The 22,685-nt window shown below is 41.5% G+C and overlaps 1 protein-coding gene across 5 annotated transcripts in view; it reads right to left on the bottom strand.

Annotated features, from left to right (window-relative positions):
- The window catches only part of LOC121284922 (nck-associated protein 5-like), a 716,253-nt gene that overhangs the window by 396,046 nt on the left and 297,522 nt on the right, over window positions 1-22,685 (bottom strand). For all 5 annotated transcript variants that reach the window (XM_041200836.1, XM_041200840.1, XM_041200841.1 and 2 more), the window contains one exon: window positions 2-135. In XM_041200836.1, coding sequence (XP_041056770.1) covers window positions 2-135 — 134 coding nt within the window. The remainder of the gene's footprint in view (window position 1; window positions 136-22,685) is intronic.

The raw sequence follows: 22,685 nt of genomic DNA, 5'->3' as shown, positions 1-22,685 counted from the left end.
CCTGGCAAACTGCTCCTGCAAAGCTTGCATCTGAGACGTACTACTTTCAGACTCCAGTATAACTTCACGTAATCGCTTTTCAGTCTCAAGCCTTAAACATCGCTCTTCTTCCAATTCATCCATCAGTTTTTCACACTGGAAAATGCAATGAATTTCATGTAGGAATACGTCAAAAGACAGCTCCATGCATTAAAGAAACAACTTCAGAAAACCAAAAGATTATGGCTGAAGATCTATGGTAATATTGTTATAAAAATTAAAGAATTAATAAATCTCTTCCATTTAATATTGAATTTAGTATTGAACAGACTCCTAGAAGGAATTCACATGAAAGATATTCTAATTACTGATGGGGTGTTCTTCTGTTAAGAATGGAACAGCAAAAACATGATGTAGGACAAGAAGAAAGTAGAACACAATCATCAATAGCATCCAAAACAAATATTTTTAATTGCAAACAGTGCTAACCACCATTTGCATTAGTCATTGGAGAAAATTTGAACATGTCTCTTAGCGCAAAGCAAACAGAACATTAACAGGCCATTATTAAAACAACATGAAATCATGGGAAATTCATCTATGAAATACATGATTGTAACTAATAACTAACAAAATAGCATCTGCATTAAATGTATTCGACTCTTTTGATCCCATTTTGTTCTCATTTGAAAGAAGAGAGAAAGATACGGTACCAAATAGATAGAAATCGAGATTTCTTACAAAAGGATTTCTTAAGAACAAGCCAATTCTAAATGGCCACTGAATTTTCCATCTGAGAATGTATTTATTTTCTTTTCCTCTGCTGATGCCTCTTCCTGTCATTTTGTTCTTTTCCTGCCATGAGTGACTTAGCCAATGTTACACTGTAATATTTACAGGAGGTGCCTATCTCCAGGATAGGATCCTCCTGCCAATTTATCTCCACCACCTCGAGGACGTGCCCTGCAACAAGGGAATTATCTGTAGATCAAATGATTCAGGCCACCATGGAGGAGCATCATGTAAATGGCAGCACTGAGGGACCCCAAAATAGGGAAAGAAAACAAGCAAAAGAGATAGCTGGAGGAGAAAAGTTATGAATTAGAAATTATAAAGACAATGATAAATTAACATGGCCCTAGTTGGAAAATAAGTCAGAAGGAATGTGTGCATGCAAAATAAAAATTCATATGAGGATTGTACTTTTTCTTTTTAAAATATTGCTCCCTTCTAAATTCCTTAAAGCCTCCCATTCTCTGGTCAGCAAAGTGAGCAGGCAAATTGCTCCAGGGTCTTTGCCAGTTTCACTGCTGAGTAAATCTTCAGAAGCTGCATGATAGCAGCCTGGGTGATTTTTCTTGTCGCCTGATAGGGAACAATATCTGAAATGTTACCACCCAAAGCTGAACCTTAGTGAATATCTCCCCATTATGATGACAACCGTCTCCTCTGTCTACTCAAACAGTGAATAGAATCCTGCTTAATTACTTTAATTATTCATTTAATTTTTGTTTTTGAAAGCAGGGCAACTCGGATACTCTAATTCTAATTTTCCTAAAGGCCACTGAAGCAGGATCAGTTTAGAAATAAGACAACCGAATAAAAACACTTGACAAGCTCATAAAATCCATGTCTCTATGTTGATCATTGATAACATTTTAAATAATCTGTTCCAGCACAATGTCAAGACATGATCATGTTATTACCACTTCACCCAGGTTACCATCACAGTTATTTTAGTTGCTAATAGTGTCATAGTACAACTGTTGAACATTGGTCAGAGATAGAATGCCACCCAAACAAGTAACCTTCTTCCGCCACTTTTCAAGAACATATAAGGGGCAATTTTCAACTGCTGCCTGCCAGTACCTCACCTAAGAACCAGTGACCAGAAGAGGAAAATCAGTTGGGCACCTTGAATATTGGATGAAAAAGGCAACCTGATTTAATTTTCAGATAAACCTTTAAATGGGCGCTTATAAATTTTGGCTACAACAGTTGAGAGGCTATTTAAATATGCAAATTATGGTCTTATGCTGGCTCTTGGACCTTCCCCTCCCCACCCTCCCTGCCAATTCACCATTGCAACTTTCATGTACAAAAGGATGGATAGTGCAGCTGCATCCTTGAACTGAACTGCTGCAGTAGTTACTCAGTAGAATTTAAGGTTTAATGGGACTTCAGATTTTTGCAGGACCAGGGGGAGCATGAAAATCTTTTGCCTCATTACCAGGCCTTCTTCCTCCCCTCAGCCTGATCAAAATCAGTTCTCCACCCTTGCCTCTTTGCCAATAGACCATATAAAAGCCAACTGATTTCTAACCTTCAAAATCTGGCAAGCTGCAGTACAATGCCTGCAGTTCATTAGCTGAACACAAATCAGCCCCATATGAAAAAATATGGTGGGTGCCCTGACCATGGCTAAGTGGCCAGCCCGTCTGCTTTGCATCTATTTTGGGCGCAGAGGGAAATGCCCAAAATTAATACCATTCATTTTATTCCCTTCAATACTACACTTAACGCATAATTTCTTTAATATCATTCTAATAAAACTCATTGGCTGGTTAAAAATTCTGGGTTCTCAAGACTTGAGGTTTAATGTGCATTTGTGAAAAGCATTGAATATCTTTGTTATTCTAGGTTAAAATATCATACTCTGTCCAGCAATAAAAACAACTGTAAATTAATCCTGTAATAGTTTAAGATTTTCTACACTCTAAGATTATTTTTGTATTAAAAGCGCAGCATGATTGTTAGTCTATCATATTTTATTTTGTTCATTATTAATCTCAGTATAAACTTCAAAATTAACTAAGATTTTCCTATTAGTGTTGAAGTTCCTTGCTGAGACTGTATCCAATGTCCTATCAATACTTGTTTTCAGTAGTCTGTATAATACTTAACTTATTAAATACACTAAGGGTGAAATCCTTCTTGCTAGCTAGCATAACTTGGTTGAAAGTGATTCGATAGACTGTCTCAGATATTAATTGAAACACTTACTGCTTCGCTTCCAAGGTCACTTCTTTACATTAAACACCTTCTTAACGAACGTACCAATTGTTATGTTGAGAGTTGGTTTCCCAATAGATAGCAATTCCATTTTTCTTTCAAACTATTCATTAAGATGTGCAATATGTGGTTAATCGTTTTGGATGCAATAACAGATATCTTAAACTAACTGAGTGATATATAAATGGCTCAAATATCAATTACATGTTTACAAACTCAAAGTATTTTCCTTGTTATTTTCCATTGTTACTTTATAAATGCTGCCTAGAAATCTACTATCATTTAACACAGTAAGCACTGCAAATGGTGTTTCATTGCAATCTCATGCCTGCAATTACTGCACTAAGTTACAATCCAGTTAGGGACCATTAACATTTAAAAAGGAATCTGAATATCTCATTTTAACCAATAGGACTACAGAAGATTTCACGTTTCTTTTAAGTGAAATAATCACTATTAACTTAACAAAATGGTTTATAACTGTGTTTTGCATCAGGGTTACTTCTTACTTCCCCAAAGAATTCTGTTATAAGACACATCAATCTTAAAGTTAGTTACTTCTGGAGGGACCACCCATAAGTACGCCACAGTCCTCTGGAAAATTGCTATCAGCTCTAGCTATTCTCAGATGTAAAACTGTCATTTGGCAGCATGTCAGAATCCATGAGGAAAGGCATTATCACCCTCATCTACAAGCACATGGGGGAAAGGGAGGAAATTAGAAATTGGTGACCCATTTCACTGTTGAATGTGGACTATAAGATTCTGTCCAAGATCATCGCTAATCAGGTCAAGTCTACTCTGGAATTGGTGATCCACCCTGACCAGACCTGCACTGTGCCTGGCAGGAAGATCTCCTACAGCCTCGCGCTGCTCAAGGATACGATTGCCTATGTGCAGGACAAGGGTGTGGACACCTGCCTCATTAGCCTGGATCAGGAGAAAGCCTTTGACAGAATATCACACATCTATATGGAGGATGTGCTCTCCAAAATGGGGTTTGAGGAGGGAATTCGCAGCTGGATCCAACTGCTCTACACTAACATCAGTAGCGCAGTCTCAATCAATGGGTGGGAATCAGATAGCTTTCCGATTAAATCTGGAGTCAGGCAGGGCTGCCCTCTCTCCCCTGTGCTGTTTGTGTGTTGCATGTTGCATAGAACCCTTTGCTGAGTCCATCAGGAAGGATCCGGGCATAAGAGGAGTCATGATCCCAGGCAGTGGAGGCACTCAGGTCAAAACCTCCCTGTACACGGATGATGTCACGATCTTCTGCTCGGATCTGCTGTCAATGCGCAGACTGATCCACATCTGCCACCAGTTCGAACTGGCCTCAGGAGCCAAGGTAAATCATGGGAAGAGCGAGGCCATGTTCTTTGGGAACTGGGCTGACCGATCCTTTGTCCCCTTCACCGTCAGGGCTGACGGCCTGAGAGTGCTGGAGATATGGTTCGGAGGGACCGGGGCATGCGTTGGAAACTGGAAGGAGCGAGTGTCTATGGTGCAAAGAAAACTGGGCATGTGGGGGCGACGCTCCCTCTCCATTGAAGGTAAGAACCTGGTCATCAGATGTGAGGCACTCTCGCTGTTGCTGTACGTAGTGCAGGTCTGGCCCATTCCAGACTCCTGTGCGATGGGGATCACCTGAGCCATCTTTCACTTTACCTGGAGGTCGAAAATGGATCGTGTCAGCAGTGACACAATGTAAAAACCTTTAGATAAGGGGGGAGAAAACATGCCCAACATCGCCCTCATTCTGATGACCACCTTTATGTGTGGCTGTATCAAGCTGTGCGTAGACCCTCAATACGCAAACACCAAGTGTCACTACGTGCTGAGGTTCTACGTTGCGAAGGATGGGTCTGGCCACGCTGCCGCGGAACGCTCCAAGTAGTTGGACCATGCCGCACCACCTGTCCCTCATGGAAAAATTTATGCAGAGAGACACCTTTGACCAGAAGTCCATCAGGCAGTAGTCGGCACGTAACGTCTTAGAAGCCCTGCGGGAAAAGGAGAGGGTAGATCCTGTGGGATGGTTCCCCAAGCAGACTGTCAAAGTTATTTGGCAGAATGCCTCATCGTCAGAACTTTCCAACAAGCACCAAGATGTAGCTTGGCTGTAGGTGAGAAACGCCCTCCCCATCAGATCCTTCCAACACGCCAGGAGTCTCACTCCCCCTGCATGTTGCCCTCAAGGTGGCTGTGGTAGGGACGAGACCGTTGTTCACCTCCTTGTGGATTGTGGTTTCTGTCAAGGTTCATCCCGAGCAGCTCAGTGACACAGGACTCTGTGCTCTATGGGCTGTTCCCAGGGACACACACCAAGAGAAACATCAACTACAGCTGGAGGATCATCAACTCAGTGAAAGACGCTCTCTGGTCTGCCCGAAATTTGTTGGTCTTCCAGCGCAAAGAGTTGTCCCCGACCGAGTGTTGCAGACTGGCACATTCCAAGGTCCAGGACTACGTGCTGAGGGACGCACTAAAGCTTGGGGCAGCCGCCGCAAAGGCGCAATGGGGAAAGATCGCTATCTAAGACCTTTCAGCCATAGTGCACCAAGGAACTGGGAACTGTTTAGAGCCCCTCGGGTTGTACAGCTCACAATGAATGTCTGCATTGAATACTAATTGTATTATAATTGTATTGAAGCACCTCTCAGAGCGCAACATGATGTATGTTGATAACTCCAATACCATTGTCTGATTGTCTGTAATGACCATATTGAAATGATTGTAATATTCATTGAGTGTGATCCATGTGTAAAAGCTGAATCTGATTACATTTTTTGTGATGATGATTTAGAAATGTTTTGTAATGTTCTTCCAGATATTTTATGAATAAAGTATATTTTTCAAAAAAAATCTCTAGACTGTGGATGCCCCAGTCCCTTGTTCTGGTCACTTTTCAATACTTCCAAGCTAATTCAGCTGATTACTTTCTTTTGCAATAAGACACTGTGAGGGCCGCTGTAGATTCTCCCACTAGCTTCAAACTAGGTAATATTCCAGCTTCTGTTCGCTCACAAGATTCAAACTGAGATTAAGCCTCACGCACCTTTCAGACAGTCAGTGATAAAGTTAGTGTTTTACTCTGCTTACAGTACAATCTAACTGGCATTTGGATATCTTCTGTCAGTGAGCTGCAAATTGCATCAGATCCAAACTACAACTAACTCTCAGCAAAAACACAGATAAATCGAAACCAGAGAAGGTTCCTAAGCTTTACCCATCTCCATAATGACGTAGCCTGTTCTGGGCCATCTTCAAACTGACCTTTAGATTAATTATCCTTTGTTTGTTGCAAGGGAATTATGATTAAGAAAATGTAGCTCTTGTTTACAATTTCTTCTTAGAACGGATGAAGTACATGGATTCTACAAACTTTCAGGGTTTACTGAATGTTTTTAAACTAATTCATCTCTCAAAACAAAAATATCTCTCTTGACTGCCTTTGTTCTTGCAAGCATTGCAGGCATCATATCTCCAGCTCTTTAGCTAAATAAGCCCACCTGCTGTAGTGCTCCCTTCCACTCTGACTTTACTAAAAAAAACATGGATCAGCTTTTGAACTGCCATTTCTTGAGGTACTCTAACAATCTGTAAAGCTCAGCATTTTAGCTACCTTACCTTTCTAGCTGTTAACCTCTTAAGGCATCTTGGCCCTAGCCTTTTAAGCGTAATAGGCTCCAAGCTTGCTTTAATTGTATTTATCCTATTTTCTACAGTTAAAACTTTTATTCTCAAAATCAAAAATTATATTCTAAAACACAACAACTAGATATTCGCAACAACTATGACAAGCATCTGCGTGGGGAGAATTTTCTCCCCGTCAGGCATGCCGGTCGGGAGCGGGTACAGGTGGGCGCAGAGCCGATCGCCCACTCACAATCGGCTGCGTGCTGCCATTTTACGTGGCCCACCCAGCATGATGGGTGCCCGGTAGCGCTACCTGTGCGGGCAGGGGAAGAAGGGAGAGTCGGGCCCTGCACTCTTTCGTGTATGCGTGTGAAGGAGCACAGAACTCTCCCTGAGGCACGGAGCTGCCTCAGGGAGATTAAGTTCAAAATGAAAGTTTTCAATAAAGACAGATTAAAATTATTCAGACATGTCCTCTCATGTGACAGTGTCACACGAGCTGGGCCATGTTTATGAAGTGTGGAAAAAAATATTTATTTAATTATTAAACCCTTCATGAAACCTCATCTCGCCTGTGGATGAGGTTGCATGAAACATGCGAAGGCCACCTGGGCTCTTTGCCTGCCTGTCAACCTTAAGGTTGGAAGGGCAGCCCTGTCAATTTGGTTAATTGCTGTATTAATGTCCTTAACAGGTCTTTAAGAGTTGGGCGGGAGCGCAGCCAACTTCGGTGCACGCCCGCCGAACAAAAGATCAGAATGGTGCGCGATGACATCAGGATACACGCCCAACGTAACCATGCATCATTTTACGCATCGGCGTGCAGGACCCACCCCCGCACACCGACAAGGAAATTCTTCCCTTGGATATCTTTAGTCCTTTATCACTGAAATTATAAGACTTGCATACAAATATACTATATATTTCAATAGATCTGCTGAACTTTAAGTAATCACACAGGATAGGTTAACTTCTCAGATATTTGAGTTTTGCCATCTTCCTTCATTGGTATTTATAAACCGTTTTAATCTTACCAATCAAAACCCTACATACTAGCTTTAAAATTTTTTTAAAATCCCGTATTACAATAGTGACAACACTTGAAACGTAAAGATAAAAGCAAAAATCTGCGGATGCTGGAAATCCAAAACAAAAAAAAAATTACCTGGAAAAACTCAGCAGAACTGGCAGCATCTGCGGAGAGGAACACAGTTAATGTTTCGAGTCCAAATGACCCTTCAACAGAACTAAGTAAAAATAGAAAAGAGGTGAAATATAAGCTGGTTTAAGGGGCGGGTGGGACAAGTAGAGCTGGATAGAGGGCCAGTGATAGGTGGAGATAACCAAAAGATGTCACAGACAAAAGGACAAAGAGGTGTTGAAGGTGGTGATATTATCTAAGGAATGTGCTAATTAAGGGTAGAAAGCAGGACAAGCAAGGTACAGATAGCCCTAGTGGGGATGGGGTGGGGTGAAGGAATCAAAAAAGGCTAAAAGGTAGAGATAAAACAAAGGATGGAAATACATTTAAAAATAATGGAAATTGGTGGGAAAAGAAAAATCTATATAAATTATTGGAAAAAAAGGGAGGGGGGATCGGAAAGGGGGTGGGGATGGAGAAGAGAGTTCATGATCTAAAATTGTTGAACTCAATATTCAGTCCGGAAGGCTGTAAAGTGCCTAGTTGGAAGATGAGGTGCTGTTCCTCCAGTTTGCGTTGAGCTTCACTGGAACAATGCAGCAGGCCAAGGACGGACATGTGGGCATGAGAGCAGGGTGGAGTGTTGAAATGGCCAGTGACAGGGAGGTCTGGGTAATGCTTGCGGACAGACCGAAGGTGTTCTGCAAAGCGATCATCCAGTCTGCGTTTTGTCTCTCCAATGTAGAGGAAACCGCACTGGGAGCAACGAATGCAGTAGACTAAATTGAGGGAAGTGCAAGTGAAATGCTGCTTCACTTGAAAGGAATGTTTGGTCTTCATTGGCTGTAAAGAGTTTTGGGACATGGTGAGTTCATGAAACATTGGTATAAATATAATATTTCCAAATATAATACTTCCATCAATTTCATACTGTGGGAGCTCACTTTTATATACACAAATTAAAGCTCAAGAAATAAAGAGAGCCGTTGTCAATAAATATACTCATTTAGTTCTTGAATAATAGTGTACTTTGATTTCCGTCAAAGAAAATAGTGTGAATTAAATGGACAATGTCACAAACCTTGAAAACTTATTAATGCTCTCATTAGTAATCCTAAATGCTTCCTTTTATTCATTTTTAATCAGCGAAAGTACTGATTTTTATATAAAGAATTCATTTCTGCTAGCTCAAGTTAATGGATGTCTTTACCTTTTCTTCAAAAAAATGCACAAGGGATCTTTTATCATAATCACATCAACTCTGTGTAAATTGCATTATTGACACGAAGAAAATGACACCAATTACAGCATAAACTTAAATTAAACTAGAGCAAAAGTAACTGAAGGCACATTTGTATCTCAGTTATATTCTGGTTAAAGGCCACCACAATTTAACAATAGTTTAAAATGTATTCCGTAAACTGCTCATATTTATATTATCAAATATTTACTTATTTCCTTTCTTCCTTCTGGTCTTCCACTGATCATAAATATATTTTTCTGTATATTGTTTTAACATTATTGCAATACTGTTCAATTATCTAAGGAATGTGCTAATTAAGGGTAGAAAGCACTGAAGGTAGGAGCTCTGAAAAAATACAGAATATCATTGAAGAGTAGTTTTACCCCAACTGTAAGACAAATTGGGTAAGGTCTATAATTGATGGCTGATCCATTACCTAAGGGTGCTTTCCACTTACAGGCTGGCCACATCTGGTCACTCCTGTCATGTTTTTAATAAGATTTTCCTATTAATGTGGCAGCATGTAAGCCAGAATACTTGAAGAACTGTTTTAGGTTTTCCAGTGGTTCGATGCTTTAGATAGTGGGTGAAACAGCAAAGTTCCCTTTTCAGCTCTGAAAGCCGATGCCTCAATAGATTTCGACCATGCCAGATGAGTAATCAGGTGAGAACATTCATTAAATTTTAACTTCTTATTCAAAATCCAACTAGATAAATATACTAACTTTTGCCAGTTTCCCCAACTCCAAGTAACACATTCCTCAAACTATATTATTTACCATTTTCTGTATAGCCTCCAGGCAGTCTCTAAAATTCTCTCTTCACCTCAAGAGAGGGAACTTGCAGCTTAATGGTATTCTTCTGTAAATTTAGCCCTCAGCAGCTCATATAACTCAATGGCTTTTACTAATGTTTTTAATTTTATTTAGATCCTAAATCATGTTCTTGCCTAACAGCCTCGAAAGAGCTTTTTGCCGCTACTATGGTTGAAACTTGGCAGTTGTTGGGCCTTCAGGGGAACAGACTGACTCCCCTCTACACTTTAAGGAAAGCTAGGGCCTGTTACTTAGAAGGTTGAATTAGTTCCCTCACCTACCCATATAAGGTTCACTTATCACTGCCCACTCCTTCCTTTGGTTAGATCAAAGTCCAGTCCTGCTGTTTAGACATCACATTCACAAACAAGCCCTGTTAAGAGTGTTGCTGGCCTTCCCCTGCCCACCCCTACCTTTGCATTCTGGCCATCATCACTTCCCATCTCCCCATTCCCACTACTCTTCCGGTTCCCATTGCACTTCCTCCTCTTCATCTACCTCCTCTTCTATCCTATTATTATCTTTCCATAAGGGTAGCTTTCAGCATCTTCTTGCTAAGGTAGTTTTTGTGTTTTCCCTCCTCCATCACCATTTTACATTACCCAGCACCCTGCTTGGCCTGAACAGTGCACCTGGTCTTACACCTTGTGTGTAATGCCACTGGCATTCAACTTGTGAATATTAATTAATAACCAAATTTTTCTGCATTACATTACAGATTACTCAACACAGCCAATGTCCTGAGGACAAAATTCACATGATCAGTGTTAAAACAATGGATCATTGTTTAAATTCAAGTTGCTTTTAGTCTGCTATTAACTGCATGGTGTTTTCCCCCGGTATGAAAGGGATTCATTCCTGTTTGCCCCCTCCCCCTACAATACAATTGGGATTGAGTGTTCACCGCACGAAGACACTCACCACTGCTTCCTTATGAGCAGCAACCCCAACTGCTCCTTCCTATTCTCCACATGCAGCCCCTGGCAGAAGCTCTATTCCCTAGCCAACAAATCCCTTTCCCTTCCTGATCATTATCTGAGGTTGAACCAGACAGTTCACAAGCTCAGAGTTCTAACCATCCTAGGCCCCATATCTTTTCCCCTCATAAAGACCTTCTGTAATATCACCCTTCTCCCTCCTGACTCAGCCCATCTGCAGCTAAAACTCTCATCCATGCTAGTATTACCTCCAGACTTAATTATTTCAATGCTCTCCTGCACCCTCCCTCCCTCCATCTTCTACCTTCTCAAATATTGAGCATGTCCAAAAATCTGCTGCCCATGCCAAATCAGGAGAGAAAAAACTTTTTATGCCTGCCGTAGGGGCCGCTGAAGAATCCTGAGTGCAGGAGGTCCAATTCAACCATCACTCATCTCCAAACATTTTTGGCAAAGGGACCTAAAGTAGGTGTTAGGACATATATAAATGAGAGGCCTGATGCCTTGTTTTAGGCAACCACCAGAAGCATAGTAAATGATGCTGATGAATTTCACAGTGATCCAAATGCGTAGGATGGGCATGGGTTGCTAAGTTTATCATTGCACCTATCCTGCACCTGAAAAATGGGTGCAATAGGTACCAACTGCTACTCCATACTGTTCACAAAACCCATAAATCACTTAAGAAGGCAGAATCTTGAAGAGGCAATGGGGGTCTCGGCCGTTGGCTGGAGAGCCAACAAGATCTCCGCATCACCTCTTTGAGAAGACCCGGTACATCATGTGCCACTCAAGTATTTAACAGGCCAGCAGGCCTTTCCCAGGATCAAAGACTCTTGGAGTGGAAGTCCAGCCCTCTGAGAGCTGCTGGCCAGTGCTCTTCTGTACTCAGCAGTGCCACCTGGGATGTGGTGGCTGCTGCCGGTATGACACCCATCTGAGGCCTCGGATCAAGGAGAGACCCAGACACAGGTTAGTGATGGCGGGAGGGAGCTGCAGGGGAGGGGGCAAAAAGGGGTCAGCAGCAAGGGCAGAGGGTGTGGCTTTCAGCAGGCCCTCCTCCTGGTGCCAGATCCCTTGATCGGGCACTGAGTGCCATTGCACAAGGGTCCCCCCCACCACTGCACCGAACCCCACCGCCACCCCCACCCCCCCAGCCCCCCCCTCACCCCCACCCTGGCAGCCCTCAAGCAAACATGCTTGTCATGCTCCCCGCGTGGGTGAATATCAGTGGTGCTGGAATGAGGCCCTTAAAGTAGGAATTAATTGCCCACTTAAAGGCCTCATTTGGCAGCAGGGCAGGAACACCATCTATGGGCCTTCCCATCATGGACTTAACTGAGGTGGAGGTGGGATGGTGGTGGAGTCCCTACCCGCCACCCTCCTGCCTAACTAAATGCCCCTGCCACCTGCAGGGGAGGGCACCAAGTTTCCACCCAATGTGAAGGCTTACCTCTTATATTATGAGTGCAATTATAGGAACATAATGTAACTTAAATGTAAGGTGGGCATCCCTGAAGTACAGGAACCATCTGGATCATTTGTACAGATTCATTCATCTTGTAAAATATGATTGACGCATACTAGGTTCCAGATTACTATTAGAATGAATTACTTCTTTGGTGACACAAAGTTGTGTCTCTCATATCAGGCTATAAAATCTTTATAATTGTGTTTTGAACGTCCATGCTGTAGGCTTGATCTAAAGAGAAAATAAGAAAATCAACACCTCATCAATATTTTATCCAATTTGTTTTTGAGAACTATACAGAAAGAAGATTATAGAAAAGCAGTTTATGCTTTTAGTTGAAGAGGAAGGAACATGAACTAGGAATTCTTTTTTGTTCAATGTACTCCCATTTATTGAAGGAAATCATATCTTGAACAAAAGGATCTATTTTGAAGCGGAGTCTCATTTGCTGCTAGTTGGCAGCAGGAAAGTAACCTGTACTTCATGGAATTGTTCTAATGCAGATCAGAACAAGGACCATTCAGAGTCTTTTCAGTCTTGAGAAATACAAAGATTTTTTTTTCAGATGCGGCAGCTTTAGGCTGGCTTTAAGTTGCATCCTTGCTGTTTCTAATTATGCCTATAATTAACATTACTGCAGCAACTGTGCAGAGGAAGATTTGATATTTTAAATAAAGTGTAACATAAATATTTGGGAGCAGTATGACTTCCTTGTATGGAAATTGGGAAGACAAAATTTGCTTGTTCTATCATTTCCCTTTAAGGGAAGACAACTGTATGCTTATAATTGTATTTTATTACTTAAATGGTTAATTAGCAAAATGCATGGTGATTTCGTTGAGAAGAGAAGTAGAGTTTACCAGTTTCCAAATGGGGGTCCTGAACCTGCACTTAATTGTAGCCTACCCAATGGTGCAATCATCCAGAAAGCAGCTTCCTAATTAGCTGTCTCAACACTCACTGTTCTATTAAGGATAGTAGGCAAGCTCTTAATGCTGCCTGCCCAACCTGGAGCTACCTGGAGAGCTCGGTGCTGCCAAGACAGGTCAGGGAGCACAAGGGCACCTCAACATGGAAGCACCTTTGGAGGCATGTATTTAAAGTTAAAATGACTATGGGGTCAAGCCATTAGGCCCCTCGAAGCAGAGGGGGAAACCTTTCTGGGCGTAACAGTTGAGCCACAGTTGCTGCCTTTACTGCTGGTGGCTGCATCTTTGTGGCATGGAACCTCCAACTCTGATGGGACCTCCAGCCTGCCAAAGGGAGATCGCCTCCATGGAGGTGGCAGCCTCTGTAGGTGGAGGAGGGGCCGCTCCACTGGTGGCAAAATACTGAAAATTGGATCTAACTGGGTCCATAGTTAGCTTAATCGGCTGCCTGCTTCTGTGGTGTGGGCAGCTGATCCAGGACCCACCCACCCTTAGTCCCACTGCCAGGGAAGTTTCCTATGTTGTGGAGACATGCTGATGTAGCTCCCCTCTATTTCCCCATCTCCCCATCACAGGGCCAGGAAAATTCAGTCCCTTGTTTCTATAGTACTATATTTGCAGAGTTATTTTTGGAGCGATTTAGCCAGTTGCATGATTTTCCCTAGTTACATAGGAACTGCACAATAAGGTTCACCTTTATAAAACTGGAATAGAAACTAATTTGTTCTAAATGCAATGTGTGACAACAAGCTAAAAACCAACTGCAAACAATCAATCCATTAGGGTAAACCTCAGAAGATTGCCATGCATAAACTTAAAAATAGTAACACAAGTAATGATATGAAATTTTCTATACACCATTCCACTCTAGTAGCTGCATTTATGCTCAGTTCTAATGAAAAGTCACAGACCTGAAACGTTGGCTGAAATTTTACCAGCATGCTGTGGGTCCACGGGTGGGATTTTAACAGCTGTGGTCAATCAAAAGACTGTCACCAGGACGGCCATCCCATTAGAGGTAGCCTCGACAGTGCCACCAATAGAGCTAAGGCCGCAAGGGGGAGGAGAGACCACCTCCATATTCAGGCGTCCTCAAAGAGTTGGGAAGATTTTTTTCTTAATGTTCCAGGGCCAAGCATTTGTAAGGGAATGCGTCCTAAAACTTAGAAGTTCCAAAAAAAAAAGTACAAAAAATAAACTCAGTGCAAGTTAGAAGCTGCCAGTGCTGTCCACAGGATGTTGGCAAAGCAGCATGAAAGGAAAAAAATTCCTTACCATATCCACTTAAGTCAAAAAAATTTCAGGGGTATTGTCCTTTTTACAAATGTGTATTTTACTAGTCCAAAGCCCTCTCAGCAATATGAAAGCAAGTAACATTCTAGTGCATACTGGGCTGCTACTGGTAGTCATCGCAATGTGATATGTCAAATTAAAAGTATCATAGAAAAAAAATCATATAACATCAAAGCATATTGACTTAAGAATTATTTTTCCTATAGTGTGTGATACCAGTACACTAAAAAAAAGCAAATGATAACTGAGGGTGATTTATTTACTCAGTCAATCCATGAGTCCTCTGTGAATAGAACATCAGTTGACCCTTGAACCAAATTATTTTTTAATATGTATAATTTTTCTATCATTAAATTCCATTCTAGTCTTTAATATTTTTGCTGGAGCTCATTATTATCTCAGGACCATACACTCCTCTTATTTTGGCAGGAGGGCCAATCAGTGCTTATAAAATAAATAAACTAGATTTTCTTTAAAAATATATTTTTGTTTGACAATAATGGACCGACATTAGGTTGGAAAAGTTTGATATGCTCCATAAAATGATCAACAGCTGTTAAAATGTTTTTTTTAAGAAAAGGACAACTCTCGACAGTATTAGAAAATTACATTTTCTTTCTCTCCTCTGATCAAACCTAGATAATTGTAAAGGAGTTAGAAGTTACCAGAGCCTGGTTCAGCCAGCATCAATTGTTCTTGTCTAGTTGAAATGAGAGCGCCTACAATTGATTAAGAAAAAGGGACTAGGAAAAAGCTTAATGCAGCACTAACATTCTAAGGGGAATTTTAACTAAGGCTACAAAGCCCGTGGGGTCCACAGGACAACTGCCTAGGATCTGTGGTGCAAAGCTTGGGCCATTTTATTGGGGGATCATTAACATTCCCCGGTCAACCCCCAACAAGATCACTGGCGAAATTAGGCAGCTACTAGTCCGGTATGTCATGGGAGGGCTGTTCTGGAGGGTTTTGCATGAAGGAGGCAGAAGAGAGGATGGGGCAGTAACTCAAGCATTCTTTATGGTGGCCTGGAGCTGCGATTTCATACCTTCTTCTCCCACAAAGATAAGTTTTAAACCTAGCGAGCAAAGCCTTTCCTTGTGTCTGCTAGGTTTTAGTCAAGTGTCTCCAGCAGATTCACAAGACCCCAATTTTCATATATTCGAGGAGCTCCTGCCAAAGTCAGGAGGGCATTTCAACTGCCCAAGTAAATAGCAAAGTTAAAAATATGTCAGGTTGGGAAAAAAGTAGTAAATTAATTGCTTGGATTACAATTCCCATTCTGCCTGGTATCAAATATCTTCAAAGTTTAACATCCCTGCCAGATGTCATTTCAATTTTAAGTGAAAATGTGGCATTGAATTATCTGGAAAGTTTCCTCATAATTATTAGGTAACAGCAGAACTGCATGGCTACTTCCACTGAGGAAATTCATCTGTCAGAAACTTACACAGGTTTTATGCTGAAATACAATTTACATATCAACATAGAGACCAGTAAAAATTTCAGCATAATTCCATTGTTGCTGTGCTAGTGACTTCAATCTGTCACTACCTACTGCTGGAGTGCCATTACTCTCAATCTTTTGCTTCTGCAGTCCCTCTTCTATGACTGTGTCAAACATGAGTATGTTCATTGGGAAAGCTATTTCAGCTGCCTAGCCCTTCTGAATGTGTTTTGGGAGGGTAGGGTTCTGAAAAATGTCATGCTCCACTCTGCCCAAATCTGACAGCACTCTAGTTAGGTACAGTGCAAGTGTCCATAACGTTGCAAATGACAGAAGAAATTTTCATGCAGCATTCAATGTAAAGCTGACAAATTACTTAAGCATGATTTTTTTTTAAATCAGAAATTTCCCTTAGGCTGTAATTGTGTCACAATTGTTATGAAGATTCGGTATCTTTAACAGTTGTCCTTAGAAGATTTGTAGAACAGTATTCACCGTATAAAGGCTGGCTAATGGTTTGTCATTTACATTTCTTTTTCATTTGTCTAAAAATGGAAGAATTTTGGCATGAGATAGAAACTAATAACAAATGCATAACTGAATGCATATAAGAACATAATGCATTAAATTGCATACAATAATTTGTGATTCATTTTAATCTGTCAGCTTGATAAAATAATGCACTGTTACAGAAGGTTTTCAAGTTACCTTCAGTTAGGACACAAAAACTGGTATTATCTGTGATACACTGCTATATAATTGTGGAATGAAAAATCTGCACGCTATAGAAATTTTGATTCAGTGCCTGAATACCAACTCCCAACAGATTCCATCCTGTTCTACTGCACTTTCACAAAGTTTATAATCATGTTTTACAGAGCAACTTATCTCATCTACCACATTTACATGCCTATTTAATTATTTTTCCACACTCACCAGTTTAACCAAGACACAATTCCTAAATCAAAAGGGTGATGCGTATCAGGGTCACAAGATCTGGCGCATTGTCGGCTGTTCTTTTTCTGTATTTTTTGCGTAAATTAGGTCTGAACATTATCCTCTATCTCTTTCAACCCTTGTTTATCCAGAGTCTGTAAACAATGAATTATGAAGCAGATCTACCTCAGTCAGGCCGAATTCAAACCTACTCCTTTTGGGAGCAACCAAACATTCCGTTAACGTGTCAATAAATGATTTCAAATGAATGTAATGTGCACACAGCCATGCCATTCCTTGCATTCATGGAAAACACAAGTTCACATCTCTACACTTAACCACAGCTGTTGCTAAGTTGACTATTAAGAAGCACACAGTGAAAGAAAAAAAAAACACACTTTACTAATGAACACATCATTCACTTATATTTTTATACAATTATCATAAAAAGGCATTAGTACTTACATCAATGGATGTTTGATTTATATGCATAAGAATTTCTAACCACACTTCTCAGTTTTCATCATTTATGAAAAAGATTTCATAACTTAGTATTTATATTGGGCAAATAAGCTTGGCCCAGAATTTGCAGTCAGCAGCGAATCAATGGCACTTACTGTCTCGAACAAAGTTGCCCACAAATATCTGGTAATCTCTGTGGCATGGATTTCCCCTTTCAGACAACAGATTAAATATTGGTCTGAGTCAACAGGATGTCTTGGCGTGCAGCTGCAGCAATGATGACTACAAGCAGGTAAGAAGCCAATTACAGGGGTATTCACAAACAGAAAACTAGGAAGTTAAAAGCACTTAATATCCATCACTGGGATGTAGATCTGGCTACAGAGTTAGGTTGTGGTGAGGTTTTGTAGAGATTTATAAATGAATATGACATGAAATCAATTGTGGGGAACAGACAGCCACCAGAGGTTGGGGGAGGACAGGAATAACAGGCAAGTGGAATATTGTAGATCAGGAACCAGCAGTGGAGTTTATAAATGAGTTAAAGTTTGTGTAGAGCTGAGCTCCCGAGGACATTGGAGAAATCAAGGAGATGACAAGTGCATAGGTAAGGGTTTCAATAGCAGTGGAGTGAGACAGAAGTTGGCGACGCTGAGGAGATGGAAATAAGTGGATTTGGTGATTGATCAGATGTAAAATTTGAACTTCAGCTCGGGATCGAGCTAACACCTCAAGATTAACTGGGTCTGATCCAAGTGCATGGTCATTGTAATATAAACCATGAGGTACAGTAGAATATCAACAGTGAAATTCTTGAGCCACTAATGCTCATATTCCTTCCGAAAAGTATTCATTTAAGATGAAAAATTAGTTAGATAGTACAACCTGCAATTGATCACAAAATGCAAACAAACATCGCAGACTAAACTAAACAAATTTACTGCACTTGATTTCAGCATTGTGCTAAATAAATAGGTGCTAAGCAGGAACAAAAGAAAAAGGTTGGAATAGATAATATTTGAGGGACTATATAGGAAATGTAGGAAGTGGGGCTGCCCGTATCCTATCTCACAGCAAGTCGTGCTTCATCCTTGTGCTTGCTGACCTATATTCCCAATCTGCTGCAAATTAAAAATTACCATCCTTATGTTTAAATTCTTCATAATCTTTTTCATCCCCAAAGCTCTCTCCTGCTCTTCAGAAAACTCCATTCCAGCCTTATATTAAACCTTCGCTCTCTTCACCCACCACTGGTGGCGATGGATTCACCTGTCTCAATCCTACCCACAGGAAATCCCACCCCAGCACACTCTACCTCTTCATCTTTCTCTACTTCTTGGAGAGTAAAATACATCTCTGACAAAGTTTTGAGTCACACCTCATAATATCTCCTTTAGTTCAGCATTGATTTTTGTTGGTTTATGCTTTGTGAAGTTCTTGGGATATTCTTCTAGGTTAAAAGCACCATATAATGTCGGTTGTTCTTGTTTGAGGAATTAAGATTGCAGGTGTAACTTGCAGGTATAAGAAATGGGACAACTTTAGCATTCATTTCAAAATATTATAGAATGCCAGTCTTCCTTGTTGAACTGTTGGCCCAGCAACTAATTCATCACTGTCACTTTCATCCTTCTGCTCTACCATAGCTTCTGAACTTTATTCCATTTCATCCTGCAAGGTGAAATTATGCAGTAGATGACACCCATTTATGAAATCTGGAGGGAGAAAGCATATAAGGATCCTCACTTGAGCTATTTAAAAAACTGCTTCAAGGCCCCTTCAATAATCATCCTGGTTGAAGCACAGCCCTCACTGTATCAAGAGCTCTCCTTCTATCCATGTTTGAATAGCTATCATGATCAAAAGGTTGTCTTGGCATTCCAGCAGCCATCCTTCTACTCTTGCTCTTCAACAAATGCCTACACAGATGATTACTTAAAAATGAAGACATCTTGGTACATGCAGGGCAATGAGGAATTTAGTTGCATTGTTTTGTGCTTCTGTTCCATGTGAAGACATTGATAGAATAAAATTAATGACACCTGGACTCGTGCAGCCTGTAGAATTGTCATGTTGAGTTATGCTGCTGTTGCTTTCTAATGGCAAATGTGATGATGCTTTGGTATGCTAATGCATCTGTTATGGCCTTGCTGTATCTGTGACCAGCAAATTGGCTGCTGATGTAAATGCCACCAGCACTAATCCAGAATAACTCCAACACAAAAACTGAGTTAATCCTTTGTGTGTATCTGGAATTCTTCATTAAGGAAATAATGCAGGGACCCTGCATAGCCTCAGCCTCCTAAAGCAATGCCCCTCAGGGAATGAGCACTAACTTGGGGATTTTGTGTAGGTGGGGAAGGAGGTGCTTCTTTTTGAACCTTTTTCCAGCCTCTAGTAGCTGGTGAGTGTTCAAAGGCATTAATTAGGTGAGCTAGGTGATCGGTTGATGCCCCCTCCAAACCTGGGGTGGGGGGGCGGGGTGCGGGATCAGTATTTAAACCAGTACTGGGGAGATGTAAATATTGCATTACATTTATTGCTTAACTAGTTAAACATACAAACATACAAAACAGGATCAGAAGTAGGCCATTCAGCCCCTCGAGCCTGCTCCACCATTCAATAAGATCATGGCCAATTTGTTCGTGTTTTGAATTCCACATTCCCATCTACTTCCGATAATCTTTGATTCCCCTGCCTAACAAGGACCTATCTACAGAAAATGCTGGAAAAATTCAGCAGGTCTAACAGCATTTGTGGAGAGAGAAACAGAGCTAACGTTTTGGGTCTATATGACCCTTCCTCAGGGCCTTCCACAGATGCTGTCAGACCTGCTGAGTTTTTCCAGCATTTTCTGTTTTTATTTCAGATTTCCAGCATCTGCATTTATCTTAAGAATCTATCTACTTCTGCCTTAAAAATATTCAATGAGCCTCCTTTACCATCTTCGGAGGCAGAGAGTTCCAAAGTCACACAACCCTCTGACAGGGAAAAACTCTCCTCATCTCTGTCCTAAAAGGGCAACCCCTTTTTTTTTAAACTAATTTAACAGAATTACAGATAACAGTTGAGTGATATTTCCAAACTTGAAACCTAATTAGTTAAATAAAGCACATAAAGATGGCAGGGCAGTTGATGTGTTGCAGATTTAGCATGTGGTGAAAGCTGGTGAACAGCACTGTGATCCACAGCAACCACACCTGCAGTAAGTATCTGTAGCTTGAGAAACTTTGGCTCAGAATTGATGAACTGAAGTCCGAGCTATGGACACTGTGATGCATCAGGGAAGGGAAAAGCTACCTAGATATTTTGTTCCAGGAGGCAGTCACATTACTTAGACTAGATACTTCTCATTTGGTCTGTGGTCAGGGACAGTGGCTGTGACTGCAAGTGAGGCAGGCATGGGGACCCAGAAGAAAACAAAAACAAAAACAGAATTACCTGGAAAAACTCAGCAGGTCTGGCAGCATCGGCGGAGAAGAAAAGAGTTGACGTTTCGAGTCCTCATGACCCTTCGACAGAACTTGAGTTCGAGTCCAAGAAAGAGTTGAAATATAAGCTGGTTTAAGGTGTGTGTTTGGGGGGTGGAGAGAGAGAGAGAGAGAGAGTAAACACCTTGTCAAACACCAGGAGGGAAATGGAAAGCAAGGAAGGTGAGCAGGGCAAAAGAGAGGAACGGAAATCTTGTCGTAGAAAAGAACAGAACTTCTTCAAGGAGGTAGGCATTTCTTGACCCAGAAGGTTGTACTAGAGGAGCCTCAGTCCTTGCAATTGTCAAACAAGTTTGAGGGTCTTCCAGCTTGTGTGGACAAGAACAGGGACTGCAGGGAGGATGAGCAAACTGACCATGGTGCAGGGGGCAATTCAAGTGGGGGGAGTAAAAAGGAATATAGTTGTAGCAGGGGACAGTGCAGTTAGGGGAATATATATGGTTCACTGCAGGCAAGAGCATGAGTTCTGATGGCCGTGTTGCCTGCCTGGTGCTAGAGTTAAGGAGTGCTGCTTTGGGCTTCAGTAGAGTGCTTCAGATGGAGTGAGGAGGGAATGAGGTGAGGAACAAATGAGGTGATTCTTTGAGTCCCGGAGTACAGTTGGATAAGTATTTACTACTTTTATTGCTTATAGTTTTTAATGTCTTATTTGGTGGTTCATCGTTTGTAAAGGCTATAATCTGTAACAATGAGGAGCAGGGAAGAAAGACCCTAGAGTAATTGATATTATTTGATATTAAGTATCTTCCAAAAGGTTTAATTTAATTTAGAGGGGTAATAAATGGCAGGAAAGCTCAAAGCTGTGGTGTGCTCCTCCTGCCCTATGTGGGAAGCCGGGAACATTTCTAGTGCCCGGGGCCAGCATGTGTGTGGGAAGTGTCTCCAGCTGCAGCTCCTGGAAGCCCGGGCTTCGGAGCTGGAGCGGCAGCTGGGGACATTGTGGAGCATCTGCAAGTTAGAGACTATCGTAGATAGCACACATAGAGAGGTGATCACACCATAGGCTAAGAGTCCACAGGCAGGAAAGGAATGGCTGACCACCAGGCAGAGCAAGAGGACTAGGCAGGCAGTGCTGGAATCTCCTGTGTCTATTCCCCTGCAAAACAGATACGCCACTTTCGATACTGTTGAGGGGAGTGGCCTGTCAGGGGAAAGCAGCAACAGCCAAATTCATTGCACCACGGTTGGCTCTGCTGCACAGGGGAGGAGTAAAAAGTGTGGGAATGCAATAGTTATTGGGGATTCAACTGTAAGGGGAATAGATAGGCATCTCTGTGGCTGCAAACGAGGCTCCAGGATGGTATGTTGCCTCCCTGGTGCTAGGGTCAAGGATGTCTCACAGCAGCTACAGGACATTCTGAATGGGGAGAGTGAACAGCCAGTGGTCGTGATACACATTGGTACAAACAACATAGGTAAAATAAAGGGATCAGGTCCTAAAAGCAGGATATAGGGAGTTAGGAAGTAAGTTGAAAAGTAGGACATCAAAGGTACTGATCTGAGGATTACTACCAGTGCTACGTGCTAGTCAGAGTAGAAATAGCAAGATACATCGGATGAATACATGGCTGAAGAGATGGTGTGAGGGGGAGAATTTCAGATTCCTGGGACATTGGGACCGGCTCTGGGGGAGGTGGGACCAGTACAAACTGGACGGGTTACACCTGGGCAGGACCAGGACTGATGTCCTAGGGGGAATATTTGCTAGAGTGGTTGGGGAGGGTTTAAACTAAAATGGCAGGGGGATAGGAACCTATGCAAGCAATCAAAGGAGGGGGAATCAAGGACAAGAATAAAAGACAGAAAGGGGAATAAGAAAAGTGATGGGCAGAGAAATCAAGAGCAAGAATCAAACAGGGTTTCAGTGAAAAATAGTGGGAACGGGACAATGTTAA

The sequence above is a fragment of the Carcharodon carcharias genome, chromosome 12, assembly GCF_017639515.1.
Source record: "Carcharodon carcharias isolate sCarCar2 chromosome 12, sCarCar2.pri, whole genome shotgun sequence".
Taxonomy (NCBI): domain Eukaryota; kingdom Metazoa; phylum Chordata; class Chondrichthyes; order Lamniformes; family Lamnidae; genus Carcharodon; species Carcharodon carcharias.
Note: the sequence above shows the minus strand (reverse complement) of the source record. Positions and strands in the feature narration are given on the sequence as shown.